Source organism: Podarcis vaucheri, assembly GCF_965113315.1.
Source record: "Podarcis vaucheri genome assembly, chromosome: 10".
NCBI lineage: Eukaryota > Metazoa > Chordata > Lepidosauria > Squamata > Lacertidae > Podarcis > Podarcis vaucheri.
In genome coordinates, this window is record NC_138748.1 from 70,166,813 (window position 1) to 70,191,387 (window position 24,575).

General features: G+C 48.3%; 1 protein-coding gene across 5 annotated transcripts in view; it reads right to left on the bottom strand.

The window, feature by feature from the left end:
* NRF1 (nuclear respiratory factor 1) overlaps window positions 1-24,575 on the bottom strand; it is an 85,646-nt gene that overhangs the window by 40,493 nt on the left and 20,578 nt on the right. For 3 of the 5 annotated variants that reach the window (XM_082239078.1, XM_082239077.1, XM_082239080.1), the window contains exons 3-8: window positions 24,283-24,397; window positions 14,077-14,203; window positions 10,859-10,999; window positions 5,446-5,652; window positions 3,383-3,577; window positions 1,299-1,400 (exon numbers count right to left, since the gene is read on the bottom strand). In XM_082239078.1, coding sequence (XP_082095204.1) covers window positions 1,299-1,400; window positions 3,383-3,577; window positions 5,446-5,652; window positions 10,859-10,999; window positions 14,077-14,203; window positions 24,283-24,397 — 887 coding nt within the window. Of the gene's footprint in view, window positions 1-1,298; window positions 1,401-3,382; window positions 3,578-4,347; window positions 4,393-5,445; window positions 5,653-10,858; window positions 11,000-14,076; window positions 14,204-24,282; window positions 24,398-24,575 lie in introns of all 5 variants that reach the window. The other 2 variants (XM_082239079.1, XM_082239081.1) reach the window with 2 other exon arrangements.

The window sequence follows — 24,575 nt, forward strand, 5'->3', positions numbered from 1 at the left end:
AGGAATATTTAAGCGATAAGGCGGATAGTGGTGGGAAGTAGGGGGAAGAGAGAGAGGTGGGGAAATATTGTTAAAAAGGTGTTGTCATAGGTATATCAGTGTATTCAAATCTGAATTGTCAAATTGTGATATTAGTGTTATTATGGTTTTTGTTGTATGTGTCTTTTGCAGTCATTTGTATTGAAAAAATGATTAAATTAAAAAAAAATGTACCAATCACTTTTCTACTTTAAAAAAAGAAGCAACAAGCTCTATTGGCAGCCATTTTGCACATAGCAAAATGACTTAAACTTCAGAAAGTCAGATTCAATCAGCCCTGCTCATCCGGTCCAGCAGGCCTCCACATTTGGCTCACAGGTGGTTTTCGCTAGGCCGTGCCCACCTGCCCGACATCTGACATCCAAAGCTGCAGGGGGCGCCAATCAGCAGCGCCTACGAAGCCCTGTGCCTTTGCAAGAGCTGGACCGCCAACTGATAATCAGCCCTTGCCCGACAGCGGACCTTCATCAGCTGAGAGGGGCCAGCCCCTTTGAAGTCATCACTCATCAATACAGTGGTACCTCGGGTTAAGTACTTACCGTATTTTTCGCTCTATAAGACGCACCAGACCATAAGACACGCCTACTTTTTGGAGGAGGAAAACAAGAAAAAATAATATTCTGAATCTCAGAAACCATAACAGCAAGAGGGATTGCTGCGCAGCGATCCCTCTTGCTATTCTGGCTTCTGGAATAGCTGCGCAGCCTGCATTCGCTCCATAAGACGCACACGTTCCCTACTTTTTGGGAGGGAAAAAGTGAGTCTTATAGAGCAAAAAATACGGTAATTTGTTCCAGAGATCCGTTCTTAACCTGAAACTGTTCTTAACCTGAAGCACCACTTTAGCTAATGGGGCCCCCTGCTGCCCCCGCGCGATTTCTGTTCTCATCCTGAAGCAAAGTTCTTAACCTGAAGCACTATTTCTGGGTTAGCAGAGTGTGTAACCTGAAGCGTATGTAACCTGAAGCGTATGTAACCCAAGGTACCACTGTATCCTAATGACACCAAGGGACTGACACTTGGGCAGCTCCACCTCCCTGTCAAAGCTGGTGCATGGGAGGTCAGGATTCTGCCCAGCGCCTGATCTGGTGTCCCTGAGGGAGGCAAAGCAGCCTAGCTGATGTGCGGGTTCAGGACTTTTATTATGATCTGCCACAGGAGCTTGCGGAAACACTTTCCATGTGAATTTCCAGGACGTGATCTACCATGACATTCCCCGTCTCTGAGCACAGGCCTTGCCAGGCAACTTCGCCACTCACCTCTCCGTCGGTTACTGCAGAGTAGTTGACTTGTGCGACAGTAACAGTGGTGGGCAATTCGGAGGCATCTGCCAAGGTCGCTACCGTAGCTCCTGTGCCAACCTGCAACACACAATGGTAGTCAGCGAAATGCCACCAAAGGTTGCCTTTCGAGTCAGCCTGCTTCTTAGGCTATGATCATACGCATGACACGGTCCAAGTTAAAGAAACAATACGTATCTCCCTGCTCATTCAGATTTCTAGCTTGGTCCCAAGCCCTGCAGCCGAGCTGTGGGTTTCAAAATTTATTTATATGGGAAAAAATAAAATATATTGGCGCATTCTTTTCCATTCTTAAGGAAATCAGCCCTGAGTGCTCACTGGAAGGACAGATCCTGAAGCTGAGGCTCCAAGACTTTGGCCACCTCATGAGAAGAGAAGACTCCCTGGAAAAGACCCTGATGTTGGGAAAGATGGAGGGCACAAGGAGAAGGGGGCGAAAGAGTACGAGATGGTGGGACAGTGCTCTCGAAGCTACATACATGAGTCTGACCAAACTGCGGGAGGCAGTGGAAGACAGGAGGGCCTGGCATGCTCAGGTCCAGGGGGTCACGAAGAGTCGGACACGACTAAACGACTAAAGAACAACAATATCGGCACAAAGGCCAATGATCTCTACACAATAGCTACAAGGCCTAGAGCCCAGGGAAAGCTTTAGTCACACTTAAACCCATGAGACAGGTCAGTTGTGAGTAAATCAAGAAACCAATTAAAGAAAGCAGGGGTGACAATTTTCTGGATTCAGGTTGGCTGCACATCACACCAAGCTAAACTATGACATAGCACAAACACACAAGTGCACTCGCTCCTGAGGAAGAGACCGCAGCCCCTTTGTTCCTCCAAAAATGAATAATTTCCATCTCTTTGCACGCCAACCAAGTATTTTGGAGAATGATTCCTATTATTCAGGGCCAGAACTCATCAGGCCTAGAGCTATTTGCCAGAGTTCGACCCTGGGGTGACATGACACAGAATATTGTTTGCACAGTACTAAGGAACTGTAAGAGAGCTAACAACAACAACAACAACAACAACAACAACAATTTATTTATAGCCCGCTCATCTGGCTGGGTTTCCCCAGCCACTTTGGGCGGCTTCCAATAAAATATTAAAATACAATAGTCCATCAAACATTAAAAGCTTCCCTAAACAGGGCTGCCTTCAGATGTCTTCTAAAAGTCTGGTAGTAGTTTTTCTATTTGACATCTGGTGGGAGGGTGTTCCACAAGGCGGATGCCACCACCGAGAAGGCCCTGTGCCTGGTTCCCTGTCACCTCACTTCTCACAGCGAGGGAACCGCCAGAAGGCCCTCGGAGCTTGACCTCAGTGTCCGGGCTGAGCGATGGGGGTGGAGATGCTCCTTCAGGTATACTGGGCTGAGGACTTTAAAGGTCAGCACCAACACTTTGAATTGTGCTCAGAAACATACTGGGATGTGTGGTGCACTGGTTAGAATTGGACTAGGACCTAAGGTAAAAGGTAAAGGACCCCTGGATAGTTAAGTACAGTCAACAGTGACTCTGGAGTTGCAGCGCTCATCTCGCTTTCAGGCCGAGGGAGCCATCGTTTGTCCACAGACAGCTTTCCGGGTCGTGTGGCCAGCAGGACTAAACCGCTTCTGGCACAATGGAACACCGTGACGGAAACCAGGGCACACAGAAATGCTGTTTACCTTCTCGCCACAGCACTACTTGCACTGGTGTGTTTTCGAACTGCAGGAGCTGGGACAGAGACCAAGACCTAAGAGACCAAGGTCCAAACCCCCACGCAGCCGTGAAGCTCGCTGGGTGATCCTGGGGACCAGTCACTGCCTCTCAGCCTAACTTACCTCACAGCGTTGTTGTGGGGATTGAATGAGGAGAGAGAAAACTATGTACACCCCTTTGAGCTCCTTGGAGGAAAAGTGGGATATCATCAACGCAATGCAGTAAAATAACAGCAAGAATTGGCTCCCGCGCATCTGGGGCAGGTGTTTAGGGCCAGAATGCAAAGCTTTTGACCAAACTGAAGCCGGGGACCCTCTTTGTGCTGCTGCAACTTCTCACCTGGATGAGAGAGACTGTGCCGTCGGGATTGCTGAAGGTCTGGACCACGGTTTGGGACGGGACCAGGTGTGCTATACTGTGTGTTGCTGTCGCAGGCTGTGTTTGCTGATCCTCAAAAGCATAGAGCAGGTCCTCGCGGCCGTGCTGTTTGTAGCAGTTCTTGACAATGGTCCTCAGCGCCTGAGTCCAAGACACCTGCCGGATTAAAGAGGGAGAGAAGAGGCATATTCAGGGATACCATATCCCACTAAAAAAGAAAAGAAGCAAAGCAAACAATGAAGTAACCAAGCTCTGAAATATTCCTTAAATTGGGTGATGGGAACCCTGGTAAATTTTACTCCATAAAGAGCTTTCAAAGCAGAAATGTACTTCCAATGGGGGCAAGATTAAGAACACAAGACGGGCCGGCAGGATCAGGCCAAAGGCCTATCTAGCCCAGCGCCCTGTTCGCACTGCAGCCAACCAGGTGCCCCCACAGAAAACCCTGCAAGCAGAACCTCAGCTCAGCAGCATCTGCCCCACCTGCGACCCCCAGCAAATGGTACTCAAAGGCATTGTCTCACGAAAAACCACTAGCGATGGGTCCCCAAATCACTGCAAGTCGACTAGCTAACCTACGGTGTGAAAAGAGTGGCTCTCGCCCACATTAGCAATTGTGAAAATTGCTGAATTTTAACTGCATTAACTAAACCAGGACAAACGGATGACTTTCTCCATTCTGGGATTAGAGAGGACAGACAGGCGCGCTCAGGCGGCCTTTTTCCTTCTTGCGCAGAATCTTCCCGAACAGCCACAGACTGGAGGCAACTGGGACCACCCTGCTTTGCTCTGGATGTGCCGGTCTGGGGTGGGGAACGCCTGGCCTGGAAGCCAAATATGCCTCACTCTGTGGTCCTCCCCAGGCCACGCCCCTTCCCCCCAGCTAAATCCCTCGCCAGCCCTCCCTCGAGTTTTAGTTTTTTTACCTGGCTGTGATGTGTCCTCGAGCTCTCGCAATGCTCCTTGCTTCCCTGGATGGAGGACAGAAAGGGGTGTGCGAGTGCATGTGTTGAAACTAGCCTCCTTTACAAAGGTAACAATTTACATCAATTGCTCCGCCCACAGCTGATTCTGGCCCCACCCACCACTGGCTTGTGGCCCACGATGGAAAGTTGCCCAGAAGGGAGAGCTTGGGGCTCAGGTACCCCAAAGGCTTTCTGCTCCCACATGACCTTGCTAAGAAATCAAGTAGGGACAGGGCCTTTTCCGGTTGTGGCACCCAATAGTTAGAATGCTCTCCCAAGGGCAATTCACATGGTTTGATAAGTTTGTAGGTGCTGGACAAAGACTTTACTTGCTTTCTTCTTCTTAATCACATGCTAATTTTATCCGCTGCGTGGCAGTTTGCTTTTAAGTGCATTCTGAAATTGTCTTAAGATTATTATTGTTGCTTCCCATTGGATTGTGAGCTGTCTTGAACAGTTTGCTGAATTATAAAGGCACGATAAGACTTCTGTAAAACAGAGAAACGTTCTGCGCTTTCCCACGGAGCGTAATCCATGGCTGCTTTTATTTATTTCAGTTTTGCATCTCCAGAAGGCAGGCTGGGATTCAGCTTCCAGATCTGAAAGACTGGCTTAAGTAAGTGGGGAATACCAAGGCTTTTGCTGGAGGCTAAGGGAGAAACGTGCGGGATTCAATGCACAGCGATGTGCTCTGATGGCTGCTGGTATAACAGCTGCTAAAAAAACAGAGAGGTAAATTCCAGGAGGACAGGTCATTAACGGCTGGAAGCCAAGATGGCCAGGAATGTAACCAATTGCGTCCATAGATCATATGCCTCTTGGGAACCAGATGCTGGGGACTGAGATCCAGGGAGGGCCTCTTCCCATAAATGCCACGCTTGCAAATTCCTGGGGTGCCTGGCTGAACCCACTGGGAACAGAGAGCTGAGCACCTTTGGCTGGAGCTGAGATGGCCGCCCTCTTGTGTTCTTACCTGATCTATAGGCTATTTTGGTCCCAAAGCACTTCACAGACTTCCCCAACAGAGATCTATAAGCTAAGCCTTTCCACTTGTCATACCAAGTCAGAGCCCTTTGCTGAAGCAAGAGGACTTTCATCAACACACACCCTCTGCTTCTGCTCCTCAGTCCGGACGTCGCTGCGGACGTTGGCCCACGGGATGTCTTCGGGCCACCAGACGGGCTTGCAGCTCTCCTTCCCCCAGCCCGGCTTGCCGCGGCCCGTCGAGTATTTCAGCATTTCGGGGATGAAGGCCCGCAGCTGTGCCTGTGGCATTAAAAAATAAATCAATCAAAAATCAATCAATCAGCATTCAGAAATCAACGTACCAGGATTTAAGAACATATTTATGTAAGCGACAATGGTGGCAAGAATCTTAATAGCACAAGGATGGAAGAACAAAGAAATCCCGACAAAGGAACTGTGGCAAGGGAAATTGATGGACTATGTGGAACTGGCAAAATTGACGCACAAACTACATGATAAGGACAACTGTGACTTTAAAGAAGAATGGGAACCTTTTACAAAGTACTTAACGAAACAACAAAATGAACTGGACTCCTTGGCAGGTTTTTAAAAAACAAACACAAATTTATTATTAGTAACATATAGACAGGTAATTTAAGGATCTTTACAATTTTATAATATGCAGAGAATAACAGGTGTTGAAAAACCAGAGAGAGGAGCTGAGGGAAGTCCAGGTGGGGGTGGGAGGGTGGGTTTCTCTTGGGGAGGGAAAATTGGGGGGGGGGGAGAGAAGATGATATGTTTTTGATAAATTGTTATGTTGGAATTCTTAATAAAAATTATTCAAAAAAAGAAAAAAAGGAGCAGCTTGGGACATTGCATACACAAAATTCTAAAGGATTGGCTGGGTTCAGTCCACATGAGAACAGATCGTGTTGAGCAGGGGCATTTCCCCCCAGTTTCAACTTGGGTCAGGGGCACGGTGACCAATTATCATCACATGCCCTGAATATTTGACCTGTATCACCAGCTTTTGCTTTGAAAATTCAGAGCCAGAGTAATTCAGAGCCACAGCAGAGGCCTTCCAAGAGATTTGGGATTTCATAGCCTGGTCCTAAAAAGGAAGCACATTCTTTTCCTAGGTATGACTGCAATGATCCGGAAAGATTGCAATTTTCGATACTGACTAGGAAGGGGCGATATATCGATATATCATCCAAAACAGATGTCAAGGAAATAAGGAACTATCCTACTTTTAAAAGACATCTGAAGGCAGCCCTGTTTAGGGAAGTTTTTAACCTTTAAAGCCCTATACGGCCTAGGAGCCTTGTACCTACGGGACCGAATCTCCTGGTATGTCCCACGGAGGACCTTACGGTCTTTTTCGGCTGTGGCCCCGATCTGGTGGAACGCTCTGTCACAAGAGACTAGGGCCCTACGGGACTTGACATCTCTGGATTTGGATTTGATATCCCGCCTTTCACTCCCTTTAAGGAGTCTCAAAGCGACTAACATTCTCCTTTCCCTTCCTCCCCCACAACAGACACTCTGTGAGGTGAGTGGGGCTGAGAGACTTCAGAGAAGTGTGACTGGCCCAAGGTCACCCAGCAGCTGCATGTGGAGGAGCGGAGACGCGAACCCGGTTCCCCAGATTACGTGACTACCGCTCTTAACCACTACACCACACTGGCTCTCTCTCTTCCCAGGGCCTGCAAGACGGAGCTGTTCCACCAGGCCTTTGGCTAAGGTCTGACCTCTTCCTTTGGTAATCCTCACAGAACTCTAGCCCAATGGTTGCCATCAATTTCATTTGAACTGATTTTATAATGAATTGTTTTTAGAATGCTGCATTATTTTACTGTTGTTAGCTGCTCTGAGCCTGGCCTTGGCTGGGGAGGGCGGGATGTAAATAAAATTTTATTTTTTATTATTTAATGTTTAAGCTGTACAGTGGTACCTCGGGTTACATATGCTTCAGGTTACAGACTCCACTAACCCAGAAATAGTGCTTCAGGTTAAGAACTTTGCTTCAGGATGAGAACAGAAATCGTGCTCCGGCGGCGCAGCGGCAGCGGGAGGCCCCATTGGCTAAAGTGGTGCTTCAGGTTAAGAACAGTTTCAGGTTAAGTATGGACCTCCGGAACAAATTAAGTACTTAACCGGAGATACCACTGTATTGTGTTTTTAATATTCAATTGAGAGCAGCCCAGAGTGGCTGGGGAAACCCAGTCAGATGGGCGGGGTATTTATTTATTTATTTATTATTATTATTATTATTATTATTATTATTATTATTATTATTATTAACTTTGGCTTCTATTATTTCATAGAATCATAGAGTTGGAAGAGACCACAAGGGCCATCGAGTCCAACCCCCTGCCAAGCAGGAAACACCATCAGAGCACTCCTGACATATGGTTGTCAAGCCTCTGCTTAAAGACCTCCAAAGTAGGAGACTCCACCACACTCCTTGGCAGCAAATTCCACTGTCGAACAGCTCTTACTGTCAGGAAGTTCTTCCTAATGTTTAGGTGGAATCTTCTTTCTTGTAGTTTGGATCCATTGCTCCGTGTCCGCTTCTCTGGAGCAGCAGAAAACAACCTTTCTCCCTCCTCTATGTGACATCCTTTTATATATTTGAACATGGCTATCATATCACCCCTTAACCTCCTCTTCTCCAGGCTAAACATGCCCAGCTCCCTTAGCCGTTCCTCATAAGGCATCGTTTCCAGGCCTTTGACCATTTTGGTTGCCCTCCTCTGGACACGTTCCAGTTTGTCAGTGTCCTTCTTGAACTGTGGTGCCCAGAACTGGACACAGTACTCCAGGTGAGGTCTGACCAGAGCAGAATACAGTGGCACTATTACTTCCCTTGATCTAGATGCTATATTTCCCCACCGTCTATTTTAGACTGCAAGCACCATGCAGAGAGCAGGGACCTCTCCTTGGCGATTGTGTGAAGCAGCTGCAGTATGGCTTCCCTGCTATAGTTATTAGATAAAAGATGGGCTGTTTTCACTGAGGTCTCTCTGTATGTTCTACGAATGTGCGCAGCAGCTATGCAAATGGCGCTGTAGCACCGTAGAGCAATTACATATAAATATCCCAGGGATGAGACCGCAGCCTATCTAAGCAACCGAAAGTGAACAGGATGGATGAGGGAGCATCCATCTGAAAGGAGGCATGCTTACACAAAAAGATGTGCCATGTAAACACCACCAGGCTTTATTAACGCTGTGGGCAAAAAAAAAACCCAAAACAACAACACAGATTCAAATTATGCCAACCACTAAAATGTATGCAAACATGCTGGGTTTGAATGAACTTGCTTCATTTGCATGCTTCATTTTGAAGGTGATGCCTCGGTTTTGCAAGCGTTTTGTCCCGTCCCGTCCTCCCCAAAAAGCAAAAGCCACCACAAAGAAAACTAGAGCAAGGACCCAGTACAAGGAAGGACAAGCTAGATGCAGCGAGCAGATCAGGACCACAGCTCAAGAATATAGCAGCTTCGCCACGGCGTCCAAGAACAGCAGCATGCGGCTTTGCAATAACTGCTTCTCGTTTCCAGATGGATTAATTAGCGGTCCTCGGGAGCCGAGAGTTTCGAGCCGCTTGCAAGCGCTTGTTAAGGGCTCTGGAGCCACCGGGGAGACAATCAACGGGGAGCCCTGCATCTCGGCCTGCTCAGGCATGAGGACCTCTCTAATTGCCACCATAACAAGAGTGGAGATCATCACCTGGCCAGAGAATCCTGGAGCTGGAAGGGAGACCGTGCAATGCAGGAATCTATTGTCCCATGTGCGGCTTGAACCCATGTCCCAACAGGCCCTTTTGCTTCCAAAAGCCTTAGGTGGATGGGCCAATGAATTTCAGGCAAGTGCAGCGCTGAAGGCCTTGTTGTTGTTATTATTATTATTATTATTAATAATAATACCCCGCCCATCTGGCTGGGTTTCCCCAGCCACTCTGAGTGGCTCCCAATCGAGTGTTAAAAACAATACAACATTAAATATTAAAAACTTCCCTAAACAGGGAAACAAGGTCACCTCAAGCCTCAATTTAAATTTCGGCGTTGCCCTGTGCAACATCCTGTCGCTGAAGATGCTAAGAACTGAACTGGGTGCTTCCGACTTAGAAGTCACAAGCTCTGCCAAAGTGCTCTAGAAAGCAAGCCTTCTGAGGAATGGTTTATTATTATTATTATTATTATTATTATTATTATTATTATTATTTATATCCCGCCCTCCCCAGCCGAAGCCAGGCTCGGAGCGGCTAACAACAATAAAAGTAACGCAGCATTCTAAAATCAATTCATTCTAAAATCAGTTCAAAATCAAATTAATGGAAACCATTGGGCTAGAGTTCTGTGAAGAATTACCAAAGGAGGGGGTCAGGCTGCGCCCTGGCCAAAGGCCTGGTGGAACAGCTCTGTCTTGCAGGCCCTACAGGAAGATGTCAAGTCCCGCAGGGCCCTGGTCTCTTGGGACAGAGCGTTCCACCAAGTCGGGGCTAGTACTGAAAAGGCCCTGGCTCTGGTTGAGGCCAGCCTAACCTCCCTGTGGCCCAGGACCTCCAAGATGTTTTTGTCTGAAGACTGTAAGGTCCTCCATGGGACATACCAGGAGAGGTGGTCCCGTAGGGACGAGGGTCCTAGGCCGCATAGGGCTTTAAAGGTTAAAACCAGCACCTTGAACCTGATCCTGTACTCCACCGGGAGCCAGTGCAGCTGGTATAGCACTGGGTGAATGTGATCCAGCGGCGAGGACCCCGTAAGGTTGAGGGAGTCAGGTATGTTTAACCTGGAGAAGAGAACACTACGAGGTGACATGACGGCCATCTTCAAATGTCTGAAGGGCTGTCACAAGGAAGATGGGGCAAGCTTGTTTCCTGCTTCTCCCAGGGGGAGGACCCAAACCAATGGATTCAAATGACAAGAAAGGAGATTACGACTAAACATCGGGAAGAACTTTCTTATGGTAAGAGCTGTTCAACAGTGGAACAGGCAATCTCAGAAGGTGGTAGATTCTCCTTCACTGGTGATTTTTAAACAGAGGTTGGGAGAGGCATGTCTGGGATTCTTTAGTGATTTCTGCACTGCACGGAGTTGAACCAGATAATCCTTAGGTTCCCTTCCAATTCTTTGATTCTGCAATCCTTCACGGGCGTTCTGAGCAAGCCATGTGTCCGATGAGCTGCTCAAAGGAGGAGCAAGGCAAACAGGTGTTCCCAGGCAATTGGCTGACAAAAATATTGCCTCCGGCTCTGGTTATTCTCCCACACTTTGTAGAAAAGGCAGCATCAATGGGAACACTTTATCTCGTACCGTTTAGCAGAGTCGCTGCAGCATCCCCCTGGAGAGAAAGAATTAAGTGTGTCTCGGAGGAGTTGTGTGTGCAACAGAGAAGGCGAGATGTTGAGACTAGAGATTCTTCGCTGGAAAAATCAATAGGCCAGAGACAACCAAAGCTCCCCTTGATGGCTTTTTCCACCTTTTCTACTTGCCTACCTGGGTCATCTTGTCCACAGAGACCGGAATCCCGTCGATAGTAAGGGGCGGCAGCTCGGAGTTAACCTCTTGCGGCGCAGGTGCATGTTCCAACAGAGCAGACTCCAGGTCTTCCAGGATCATGCTCTTGTACTTGCGCACCTGTGGGGAATCGGAAGGGCTCAGGTAAACAAGGCGAAGAGCAACAGGAGAGAAGAGGCTGCTAAGTAATGGGAAGGGGGGTGCGGCCCCCTTCCTCGTGGCACTGCGCAGCAGAGCAAACAACGCCCCAGCTGCCAGATGAAAATACCCACTGGCCCCAAAGCCTGCAGACCAGGAGGGCATTCGAGGGAGATGATGATGAAACTCGGAGCAACACCAAGGAGAGGAGAACTAAAAGGATTTCCAGAGAAGTCTGGAGGCAGGGTAGGACTGTCCCAAACAGCTGCTGGGATGTCTATTCCGGGTGCCTTTTGAACCAGCCCTTGCTGGAGGTCTACATCCCTTGAGAGTGAAGACAATAATAATAATAATAATAATAATAATAATAATAATAATAATAATGAAATTTTATCTATATCCCGCCCTCCCCAGCCGAAGCCAGGCTCAGAGCAGCTAACAACAGTAAAATAATACAACATTCTAAAATCATTTCATTATAAAATCAGTTCAAATCAAATTAATGGCAACCAGTGGACTAGAGTTCTGTGAGGATGGCCAAAGGAGGGGGTCAGATTGCACCTTGGCCAAAGGCCTGGTGGAACAGCTCTGTTTTGCAGGCCCTGCGGAAAGATGTCAAGTCCCGCAGGGCCCTGGTCTCTTGGGACAGAGCGTTCCACCAGATCGGGGCCACAGCCGAAAAAGCCCTGGCTCTGGTTGAGGCCAGCCTAACCTCTCTGTGGCCTGTGGCCTCTGTGGCCTCCAAGATGTTTTTGTTTGAAGACCATAACGTCCTCTGTGGGACATACCAGGAGAGGCGGTCCTGTAGGTACGAGGGTCCTAGGCCATATAGGGCTTTAAAGGTTAAAACCAGCACCTTGAACCTGATCCTGTACTCCACCGGGAGCCAGTGCAGCTGGTATAGCAGCGGGTGAATGTGATCCTCCGGCAAGGACCCCGTAAGGAGCCTCGCTGCAGCATTCTGCGCCCGCTGGAGTTTCTGGGTCAGTCTCAAGGGCAGCCCCACGTAGAGCGAATTACAATAATCCAGTCTGGAGGTGACCGTCGCGTGGATCACAGTGGTCAGGGCGAGAGAGGTAAGGAGCCAACTGCTTAGCTTGGCGGAGATGAAAAAATGCCGCCTTTGTTATAGCTGCAATCTGCGCCTCCGTGGAAAGAGAGGTGTCGAAGATTACACCCAAACTTTTAACGGACGGTGCTGGCACTAATTGCGCCCCCGCTAGAGATGGGAGTTGCCCCCCCCAATCCCATATCTTCCCAACCCAGCCAGAGGACCTCTGTATTTGAAGGATTTAAGTTCAACCGGCTCCCACGTAACCATCCAGCCACAGCTTCCAAACATCTGATCAGTGTGTCTGGGGCCAAGTCAGGATGGCCATCCATCAACAGATAGAGTTGGGTGTCATCAGCATATTGATGGCAGCCCAGCCCAAAACTCCAGGCAAGCAGGGCAAGGAGATCATTCTCAGGCATCTTTGGGATCAGCCCACGATTCGTTCACTTCTTTAGTTCACTTGTTCATCTTTTATCTTGCTGATGGTCCTTCTTCCCCTCTAACTAGGACTCTAGGAGCTGAGTCAGGAACGCTGCAGCCCAGTGGTTCCCAAACTTTTTTGGTCCAATGCCCCCCTTGGTTCCATAAACTCACCCCCAGCACCCCCTTCACTCTCCTATAAAAAGGCATTATTCAGAATAATGGTCTGCACGGCCCACTTAGGAACATAATAGCGCAATAAAATTCAAAACAGCAACTATTAATTGCACTTTTATTCAAAACCCAATTAAAACTATTTTGGTTTAATCAATTCAACGAAACTGAAGTACCACATTTGGTAAGTATTTCATTGCTGGGTAGGTTACCAAATGTGACGACGGGACTAGACGAAGCGATACCAGTTTCCCAATGTCTGTTTTGCTGCGGCAAAGAATTTAGCAATTTTGAAAGATGGATTAGATACCAGCAGAAACTGACGTTGGTAACTGCCTGTTGGTTATGCCAAAGTCTGCTTCCATCTGCTTCCATCTGATGACTGGCTCTGCCCCTGCTCTGCCTTCTGTGGGCCTTGGTAATTTTCAGCTGTCTCAAGTGGGCAACTGACATGAGTTGCAGTTCCCAGGAGAGGTCTTGGGACTCTCCTTCCTTGGAGGTTTCTAACAGAAGTTGGGTGGCCCTCTGTCATGGATGCTTTAGCGGAGATTCCTGCAATGCAGCAGGGGGTTGGACTAGATGACCCTCGGGGTCCCTTCCAACTCTACAGTTCTGTGAGCCGCCATAATCCAACAAAAAAAGAACCACTGGGGGTGTGTGGGAATACTAATTCCTCATTCAAAGCTAAACAACGGTATTACCACTAATCTCCTCACATTTTAAGTAACGTAAAGGTAAAGGGACCCCTGACCATTAGGTCCAGTCGTGGCCGACTCTGGGGTTGTGGCGCTCATCTCGCTTTCTTGGCAGAGGGAGCCGGCGTACAGCTTCCGGGTCATGTGGCCAGCATGACTAAGCCGCTTCTGGCGAACCAGAGCAGCGCACGGAAACGCCGTTTACCTTCCCGCCGGAGCAGTACCTATTTATCTACTTGCACTTCATGCTTTCGTACTGCTAGGTTGGCAGGAGCAGGGACTGAGCAACGGGAGCTCGCTCCGTAACGGGGATTCAAACCACCGACCTTCTGATCAGCAAGTCATAGGCTCTGTGGTTTAACCCACAGCGCCACCCTCATCCCTTTAAGTAACGTAATTAAGCAGCAATTAAGCATCTCAGAATGATGTACAGTGGAACCTCGGGTTGCGAACGTGATCTTTGCAGGAGGCATGTTCGCAACCCCCAGCATTCACAACCCCCAGTGCCACGTCTGCAAACGTGCGTGATGCAATTTGGTGCTTCTGCGCATGCGCCAAAACCCAGAAGTAACCTGTTCCGATACTTCCGGGTTCGGCGCATCCATAACCAGAAAATGTGCAACCCGCAGAGTTCGCAACCCGAGGTATGACTGTATGTAAGTAAAAATAAGTAAGAACCCCAGGAGCAAATCGTGCGTGGGACTTCGAAGCCTTACCACGTTCTCTAGCGGTGCTGCACCAAACACTTTAAAAACTGGGTTGGGTTTGGAGGGCGAGATGCAGAGGACGATGGCCTGCTGTCCGACACGAGTGGTGTATTCGTCCAGCGTGGCACGAAGCTTCCTGATTCAGTGGGCCAAAAAGAAAAGAAGTTAATTTCCCCTTAAAGACATTTCACTATACATAAGAACATAGGAAGAGCATCATAGCCAGACACTGGAGAGACCTGTCAGGAGTAAGCATGGACCAATGGTACCAAATAGTATGGGAAACAGCCCTACTAGAAAAATTAACCAAAAAACTGAAACTGACACGGGGACAAATAGAAGAAGACACCTTTACCCCGGTATGGCTCCCCTTTATCACATACACAACCCAACAAGACAATGACAATAACCCACCAGCAGCATACAAATCAGTATGGCTAACCTGACCCAAAACACCCACCCACCCCACTCACACACGAAAACATAGACCACCACAACCAAGCACAAATGAACAACCGCACCCATGGCCAACCCCAACCTCCCTCACCACCAAAGGAACACAAGTGAACAGCAGAGAACCTACACAAGCAATGCTGACACCAAACCCCACATATATTAAGTAAAATAGAAACATCGCCACCCGACCCTCACCCATCTTCTCCTCTCCACCTCTTTCCCCCTTTTCTTCCTAATGTCTCAACAAATGAAACTGATTTGTAAAAATGTTACATGGGGGGGGGGGAGGAATAATATGAGAGAGAGAGGTTGCAAACACTTTTGTAAATCAAGAAAATCTTTAATTAATAAATAAATAAGAACATAGGAAGGGCCAATGTCCCATCTAGTCCAGCACCCTGTTCTGACAGTGACCAGCCAGATGCCAGTGGGGAAACCCAAGCAAAAGAAGCCTCTCTCCTCTTGTGGTTTCCAGCAATTCAGAAGCATTGCTGCGGAGGCAGAGAAGAGCCATTCTGGCTAGGAGCCATCGATAGCCCTCTCCTCCTCTGTGAATTTGTCTAATCCTATCTTAAAAACAAGGCTGTATATTGTCTCCCTGCTTATTTAACTTATATGCAGAATTCATCATGCGAAAAGCTGGGCTGGATGAATCCCAAGCCGGAATTAAGATTGCCGGAAGAAATATCAACAACCTCAGATATGCAGATGACACGACCTTGATGGCAGAAAGTGAGGAGGAATTAAAGAACCTTTTATTGAGGGTGAAAGAGGAGAGCGCAAAATATGGTCTGAAACTCAACATCAAAAAAACGAAGATCATGGCCACTGGGCCCATCACCTCCTGGCAAATAGAAGGGGAAGAAATGGAGGCAGTGAGAGATTTTACTTTCTTGGGCTCCATGATCACTGCAGATGGTGACAGCAGTCACGAAATTAAAAGACGCCTGCTTCTTGGGAGAAAAGCAATGACAAACCTAGACAGCATCTTAAAAAGTAGAGACATCACCTTGACAACAAAGGTCCGTATAGTTCAAGCTATGGTTTTCCCAGTAGTGAGGTATGGAAGTGAGAGCTGGACCATAAAGAAGGCTGATCGCCAAAGAATAGATGCTTTTTAATTCTGGTGCTGGAGGAGACTCTTGAGAGTCCCATGGACTGCAAGAAGATCAAACCTCTCCATTCTGAAGGAAATCAGCCCTGAGTGCTCACTGGAAGGACAGATCCTGAATACTTTGGCCACCTCATGAGAAGAGAAGACTCCCTGGAAAAGACCCTGATGTGGGGAAAGATGGAGGGCACAAGGAGAAGGGGATGACAGAGGACGAGATGGTGGGACAGTGTTCTCAAAGCTACTAACATGAGTTTGACCAAACTGCGGGAGGCAGTGGAAGACAGGAGTCAATGTGGGAGCTCCCCTTAACAGCTAAGCTGACTCATTTTGTCAGAACTAGAGATAAAGGACAACAAGCCGGACAAGTTTATGGCAAATTGGTCAGCTTCTGTTGAATATGATGCGAAGAACTTGCTCTTTCTTGGAGTGGAGGGGAGCAACACCAATATGGGTTTACGAGGTTTTGAAAGGCAGCAACGAATAATGTAATTTATCTTACAAATTAAATGAAGGTTTTGCTTCAGTGGCAGGATTTGTGACCTATTTGGTTGCATGCCAGCTAAATTCTCTTCGGGGTCGACCAATCCGTGTCAATGAACCTAAGTTAGCCAGGTCTGTCCATTCAGAATCGGTCCACTCTGAATAGGTCTAGCACAACCCAGTGATGGGAGTGGGTTTTTATGTATCATATTTTTCTGTAGATGAACATGATTAATGATGATGATGATGATGATGATACTATCATCATCTGTATTGGTATCAGGCAGGCACTTTCACTGTACTCTTTCCAGCACTGGCTAAAAACATTTTTCTTTAGACAAGCCTACCCAGATATATAGAATACTGATGTGTTTTTCGTTTATTGCCGTTTTAATTTTTTTGAATGTTTTGTTTTTACTATTCATCTTATTGTTCAATTCTTTTTGTAAAGCACTTTGAGGTTTCTGTTTGTTTTTATCTATGTAAACTTCATGAACCGAGCAAAAAAAATACCCGGTCTCCACGCTTACAGGATAACCTTGGGTTGGTCACTGTATTTCAGGTTAAACTACCTTATACATAGGGTTGTTTTGAGGATAAAATGGCCAGGGCACAAGAGGACGGAAACCTGCTTCAAATTCCCCTGGGGAAACACGTCTCCCTGCTCAAAAGAATGATTAAAGGGAGGAAATAAAGCTGCAAAGGCTTGTTTATAGTGCCAGGATGGCCATCATGCAAAAAGCACCCCTCTCTGTGCAAACAAGGAGCTCTCAGGTACGCCCAGGTGTTTCCCTGTGAGAAGAGATTTAGGGCAGCACAGGGGCTAGGAGAGCCACAAGGTGCTGAGTTCAAGTCTTGGCTCTGCTATGAACTCACACAGTGGTCTCAGGCAATCTCCTATCTCACGGCCTCAGTCTCTACCTCCAAAATATGGGGAGTAATAGACTAGCTCGGCTTATCTTACAGGTCAGCTGCACAAATTAAAGATACAGTAAAGGGCAAAGGGGTGACCATTAGGTCCAGTCGTGGCCGACTCTGGGGTTGCGACACTCATCTCGCTTTACTGGCCAAGGGAGCCGGCGTACAGCTTCCGGGTCATATGGCCAGCATGACTAAGCCGCTTCTGGCGAACCAGAGCAGCGCACGGAAATGCCGTTTACCTTCCCGCCAGAGCGGTACCTATTTATCTACTTGCACTTTAATGTGCTTTCAAACTCCTAGGTTGGCAGGAGCAGGGACAGAGCAATGGGAGCTCACCCCGTTGCGGGGATTCGAACTGCCAACCTTCTGATTGGCAAGTCCTAGGCTCTGTGGTTTAACCCACAGCGCCACCCACATACAGTAGTGTGTATTAAAAAAACTGTGAGGGAATAGCCTGCAGTGGGACACAGGAAGATGCCTAATGCAGAGTCATACTATTGGTCCATCTACTTCGGTACCATCTACACTGACTGGCAGAAGTTTCTCCAGAATTTCAGACAGGAGCCTATTGCTAGATCCAGCACTGAGGGCCTTCTGGTGGTTCTCTCACTGAGAAAAGTGAAGCTACAGGGACTTAAGGTCCATGAATAATCATAGTTTAGAGGTCCCAGGCCCTAAGGAAGTCAGATTATCCTCCACCAGGGCCAGGGCCTTCTCAGTGATGGCTCTAACCTGGTGGAAAGCTCTGTCCCAGGAGACCAGGGCCCTGCAGGATTTAACCTCCTTCCGCAGGGCCTGTAAGACAGAGCTATTCCACCTGGCTTTCAATATGAACTTAGCCTGATCGTTTATTCCCCTTCCTTTCCCCCCCCCCCTTTCCCTGCTCTGGGATCCCACAGCTAATTCTCCCCTGGTCTCCTCGCTGACCCAAATAGGACTAATTTAGCCAGCTAGCCCTGGTGATCATCTAATGTTTATTGGATGGATTTCCCCCCTAAATTGATTTTTGAATTCTGAATTTATTGTTATTCATGTTTTATACTGTATTTTATGCTGTTTTTTGTTGCATCAATTAAGTGTTTTAAATTTGTTGTTAGCCGCCCTGAGTCCGGTTTTCTGAACCGGGAAGGGCGGGGTATAAATAAAATTCTTATTCTTATTCTCGGTAGCGGCTCCCTCCCTGTGGAACACCCTCCCATCAGATGTCAAGGAGATGAGTAACTATACAACTTTTGGAAGACATCTGAAGGCAGCCCTGTACAGGGAAGCTTCTTAAGGTTTAAGGTTTTATTACAGTTTTTATATGTTGGAAGCCGCCCAGAGTGGCTAGGGCAACTAGTCAGATGGGCGGGTAAGAGTAATTTATTATTATTATATCCCCAGGGCTATAATAAATGCACCACTTTCTAAATTGCCATGTTTCTGCAGCGGAATATGAAGTACACACCCAAGAGAGTGCCATCTCATTCTTGCTTAAAGGTAAAGGTAAAGGGACCCCTGACCATTAGGTCCAGTCGTGGCTGACTCTGGGGTTGCGATGCTCATCTCGCTTTACTGGCCGAGGGAGCCGGCGTACAGCTTCCGGGTCATGTGGCCAGCATGACTAAGCTGCTTCTGGCGAACCAGAGCAGCGCATGGAGACGCCGTTTACCTTCCCGCCGGAGTGGTACCTATTTATCTACTTGCACTTTGACGTGCTTTCGAACGGGTAGGTTGGCAGGAGCAGGGACCGAGCAACGGGAGCTCACCCCGTCGTGGGGATTCAAACCGCCGACCTTCTGATCGGCAAGTCCTAGGCTCTGTGGTTTAACCCAGGAGCATTAATTTGTGGGTGCAAGAGCTCCAGATCTTGCCAGAGGTTGCTGAATCTCTTCTAAGTCTCTTCAACCTTGCAAATGTGCACAGTGAATCTGAGGTTAGCCCTCGCTATCCGAGGACAGCCGATTATGTAAACTGATTTTTGGTGTGCTACAGGAACACGGAAAGCCGACGTGTACCCACAAGCCATGGCCAGGCCCCATCACGCGCATGCAAATCAGGGTGCAAATCATGAAAAGAGCAACTTGTATGCAAATCCGCATATACAAATTAGCACTGGTCCTCTCAACAGACCTGAACGGTGGCCACATGGTACAAACCAAATCTCTTCCTTTTGCTTCCCTGGATGGGGAGGGAATTCCTAAAATGGTTTCCAGCAACTGGGATTCAGAAACATTGCATAGTCATCGTGGCTACTAGACACTGACAGCCTTATCCTTGCATTTTGCTGCTCTCCCATCTCACTTAAGTAACAAAAATATTTTTTGAAATTGCTTAACACAACAGAGAGAGAGAGAGAGAGAGAGCCGTATTAAGAATAAAGCATAAAATGATCTAGTTTTTGGAAGTATGGAGACCTGGCATTTCAAACTTGGCTGCATAAAAAAAAATTAAACCCTCTGCATCCCATCTTCTCATCAACAGCCCCTGCTCTTCTTTGGCCCCATATCCCATATGAGTCTTTCCCCATCTCCCTCCAGGTCTTTAACCTGCTGACGTCAGCCCATGGGTAGGCAAACTAAGGCCCGGGGGCCAGATGCGGCCAAATCGCCTTCTAAATCCGGTTTGCAGATGGTCCAGGAATCAGTGTGTTTTTACATGAGTAGAATGTGTCCTTTATTTAAAATGCATCCCTGGGTTATTTGTGGGACATAGGAATGTGTTCTTTTTTTTCCTTTTTCATAATATAGTCCGGCCCCCACAAGGTCTGAGGGACAGCGGACCGGCCCCCTGCTGAAAAAGTTTGCTGACCCCTGCCTCAGCCGCTATGGCCCTCAAGCCCCTCTTATTTCCTCGCCTCCATGCACACACTTCCTGCCCCTAGTCTATGTGACCATTTTCTTCCAGAGCTAAAATTAAAGGAGGACAGACACAGACAGTTTCTAGCCCCCTTAGCAATTAACTATTTAAAAAAAAAAAAATTAAGGAGACCACAGGGAGAGTCATGATTTGGCGAAAATTGGCAGGAGTTGTCTTTGTCCATGGAGTTTTCTTGGCAGGGATACTGGAGTGGCTTGCCGGTTCCTGCTCCAGGTGGATCACGTTTGGTCAAAACTCTCCACTATGACCTGTCCGTCTTGGGTGGCCCTGCACAGCATAGCTCATAGCTTCTCTGAGTTATTCAAGCCCCTTTGCCACGGCAAGGCAGTGATCCATGAAGTGAGAGCTGGACCATCAAGAAGGCTGATTGCCGAAGAATGGATGCTTTTGAATTATGGTCCTGGAGGAGACTCTTGAGAGTCCCATGGACTGCAAGATGATCAAACCTATCCATTCTTAAGGAAATCAGCCCTGAGTGCTCACTGGAAGGACAGATCCTGAATACTTTGGCCACCTCATGAGAAGAGAAGACTCCCTGGAAAAGACCCTGATGTGGGGAAAGATGGAGGGCACAAGGAGAAGGGGACGACAGAGGACGAGATGGTGAGACAGTGTTCTCGAAGCGACCAGCATGAGTTTGACCAAACTGCGGGAGGCAGTGGAAGACAGGAGTGCCTGGCGTGCTCTGGTCCAGGGGGTGACGAAGAATCGGACACGACTAAATGACTAAACAACAACAACAAGCAGGAGGTGGGGGTGCGGATTATGGATTTCATTAAGACTCCCCTACTTCTCCTTCAGTCGAACCTTTCACTTCCACTGCATCAGTTGTGCTGATTTTTCTGCCTCCTGTGACTGCCTTTCCTCATAGCAGTGTCAGCATTCACAAACATTCTGCAGGATATAGAATCGTAAGAGTAGGAAGGGACCCTGTGGATCATTTAGTTCAACTCCCTGCAATGCAGGAAAATGCAGCTGTCCCTTACAGGGATTGAACCTGCAACCTTGGCGTTATCAGCACCACGCTCTAACCAATCACAGCAAGTCAATCCGCAGGGTGGGAGCTCTCATTCAGGGAACAGCCAGATTTTAGGCTGCGGTCACTGGAATTGCAAATCTATGCCACTCCCCTAGATTTGAATTGTATTGCTGTATTGTTTTTAACACTCGACTGGGAGCCGCCCAGAGTGGCTGGGGAAACTCAGCCAGATGGGTGGGGGGGGGAGAAATAATAATAATAATAATAATTTTGAGCAAGGTTTTCCCCCACCCTGAGCAGTCCAACCCTATCAGAAAGAACAAAGTTCTGCGACCTATTGTCTGATGAAACTAAGAGCAAATTGGAAGAAAACTCTTTTAAATGGTGGTGGTGGTGGGGAGGGACATTCAAATTTTGCCCCAAAACTTTTATGCATGTTCCACAAGGGAGGAAAGAAGCCCTGGGACTGCAAACCTGCTGGAATAATCCCACCGGCACCAAGCCGCGTTGAGCAAGACTCAGCAACACATTGCAACAGCAGGCCGAGGGAAATGAATCTGCCCAGCTGAACGTTGCATCAGAGTGCCCCTAGAGGAAGAGAGCCTTTCATGGGAACAGAAGCGTTCTCAACTAGCAGCTAACTTCTTTCTTCTTTGAGACGCTGCAATGCGCATTCCTAGAGAGGCCGTCATTTGCATCATTCCACAGACCCGAGTGTGACTGGGTCATCACCTTGCGACTTCCAGCTCCGGAAGACGCGTTGACGTGCAACTATCGAAGGGGAGTGCAACCATTACGACATTCACAACGGTTTGAAATTTCAGGTGTGCACAATTCCCACTAAGTGGAATGCCAAGGCTTTTCTGGCTGTGCTCATCTCACTCTTCGGCAGTGTTTTACCCGAAGCCATTTCCAGGAAAGTGGCAGGAGAAGAAAGATCTTACAGATCGAGCTTTTCTCCCGGGCCCCAATTTGGAAAGTTCTGGCTGTGTGCCACGCTTTGCAGCATCCCTGAAGGAAATCTCAAGGATATGCACAGGCGAGGCTGAGAGGAGGGCGCCAGAGTCACTAAGAGCAAAACATTCCTCCTCTTTTGTGAAGGCCTGACTCTGCAACCCCATTTTGCATGCACTTCCAGACAGGCCTTTTGAGAAGAGACCTATGCAGGGGCAGAAGAAGGGGGTGCGGTAGGAACGGGCTGCCCCAGGTGTCACCACCGAGGGGGGTGACAAAATGCCGGGCGGCACTCACCACAGGGCCTGCAGTGTACCCAAGCCACGCGTCTCTTCTGGGAGACACAGTGGCTTGAGCACGCACAGGGTCTGTGCTGCCCAAATGGTCCGCCTGCTGCCTCCCCCCAAGCTGTAGGTCAGCTGAGTGGGAGGAGGCAGGAAGACTCTGGAGGCCCCACGGTGAGCCCTATGGGCGCGCCACCCCAGGCACCCTAGCGGCTTCCTCTGCCAATGGGCCTATGGCACATGAGCAGATTGCTGTTGTTGTTGTTTAGTTGTTTTGCCGTGTCCGACTCTTCGTCACCCCCTGGACCAGAGCACGCCAGGCACTCCTGTCTTCCACTGCCTCCCGCAGTTTGGTCAAACTCATGCTGGTCGCTTCGAGAACACTGTCCCACCATCTCGTCCTCTGTCTTCCCCTTCTCCTTGTGCCCTCCATCTTTCCCAACATCAAGGTCTTTTCCAGGGAGTCTTCTCTTCTCATGAGGTGGCCAAAGTCTTGGAGCCTCAGCTTCAGGATCTGCCCTTCCAGTGAGCTTTCAGGGCTGGTTTCCTTCAGAATGGAGAGGTTTGATCTTCTTGCAGTCCATGGGACTCTCAAGAGTCTCCTCCAGCACCAGAATCCAAAAGCATCCATTCTTCGGCGATCAGCCTTCTTTATGGTCCAACTCTCACTTCCATACATCACTACTGGGAAAACCATAGCTTGAACTATACGGACCTTTGTTGGCAAGGTGATGTCTCTGCTTTTTAAGATGTTGTCTAGCTTTGCCATTGCTTTTCTCCCAAGAAGCAGGCGTCTTTTAATTTCATGACTGCTGTCATGGGCAGATAGATACCAGGTAATTAAATGCTAAGGCCAACATGGGGTGAAGGAAGCAAGTCACAGTGGCCCGGTTTGCACATGACACAAAGCCAATTCAAGGCTTATCACGAGTGTGCAGACTCCCAGAGAGGAAATGGCGGCTGCTTTACTCGTCCCCTGGTCCTGCTGGCGATGTGCTGCTATGAGCTATGCCATGGTTTGGATTAGCATGTTGCACATGAGCCCAGGCTTGTGCTTTGTCTGCTACAGACAAGTGGCAAGTCACAGAACAAACCTTGGCTACAGCATGTGCTTTATCTGGAGATGACTACTCTAATAATAATAATTTTTTTTTTAAAAAAATTTATTTATACCCCACGCTCCCCAGCCAAGACGGGGCTCAGGGTGGCTAACACCCGATATAAAAACAAATTGATGGAAATACAACTTAAAAACAAGATTAAAATACAACATTAACAGCCTCTAGGGAAACTGTGCCCCACCCAGAAGTTCAACAACCCCAGCTGCCATCAGACCCCCCCCCTCCTAGCACAGCCAATGGTCAGGGGAGTAGGTGGGAATTATAATCCAGCAAAATCTGGAGGGAGACAGGTTCCCCATCCATGGCTCTATAGGTATGGGGAAGAAGGACGTACGATGGATCACTCATTCATCAATCTGGCTCAGATGGTGACCCTGGAGGTTCCAGGACTTTATCCTGCTGGTGGAGGCGGGAGGGAGGGAGAAATCACACCTTTCGTCCTGAAACTTGGAGATTGAAAGATGGCTGTGGAGCACTGGGCACTACGGGGCTCGGACCACGGGTCACTGATTCCCAACACTCTACACTGCTGGAATCGCAGGCAGGTGGAGGGAAGTGCAAGGATACTTCCAAGCCTAAATTCTCCTGGTCCTGGGAAACAGGACTTCAGAGAACAGACCCCATGTCTCTACCTGCTGCAAGGCTCACTCAAGCCTGGACAAACTGCTTTTGAAGGAAACCACAAGACTCTTCCACTGTATATTGAGGCCATTTGTCCCTGGCTGCTTGCCATCCTGTTAAGTCATGGGGAGTTGGGTCTTGTCAAGCGCTTGACCCTGAGCACCTGATATACACAAAAGAGATCTCTTCTTCAAGACAGCATAGAGTGAAACTGTGGGATTCACTCCCGCAAGGGGGCAGAGATGACCACTGACTTGGACTACCTAGGGCCACATTGCTCACTTGGGTGGAGCGTGAGACTCTTCTCTTGGGTAGCAGGGCTGACAAAGACCCCTCTCTGCCCCCAAACCTTGGAGAACTACTCCCAGTTGGAGGAGACAATGCCTGGCCAGTGTAAGGCAGTTTTTTGCGTTCAGACGCTCTTACCGTAACAAACGCGTCTGCTGCCTCTTGCGGATCGACGGATTGGACTCAAAGACGTGAGGGCGTTTCCTTTTCTTGCCCGTCGCCACGGCAGCGGCAGCGGCCATTCCCACAGGGCCTGCGGACAAGAGGTGGGTTTTGAATATTCGGTGGGCCACAGGCCGAAGACACCATAGGCCATAAATGCTACAGCAAGCTAATGATGAGATTCCACAGAAAATCTAAGAGGTTAAGAAAAGCTGAACAAATCCATGTTTATTACATAGTTATGCACGGGTAACTTCAAGGTTGGATTG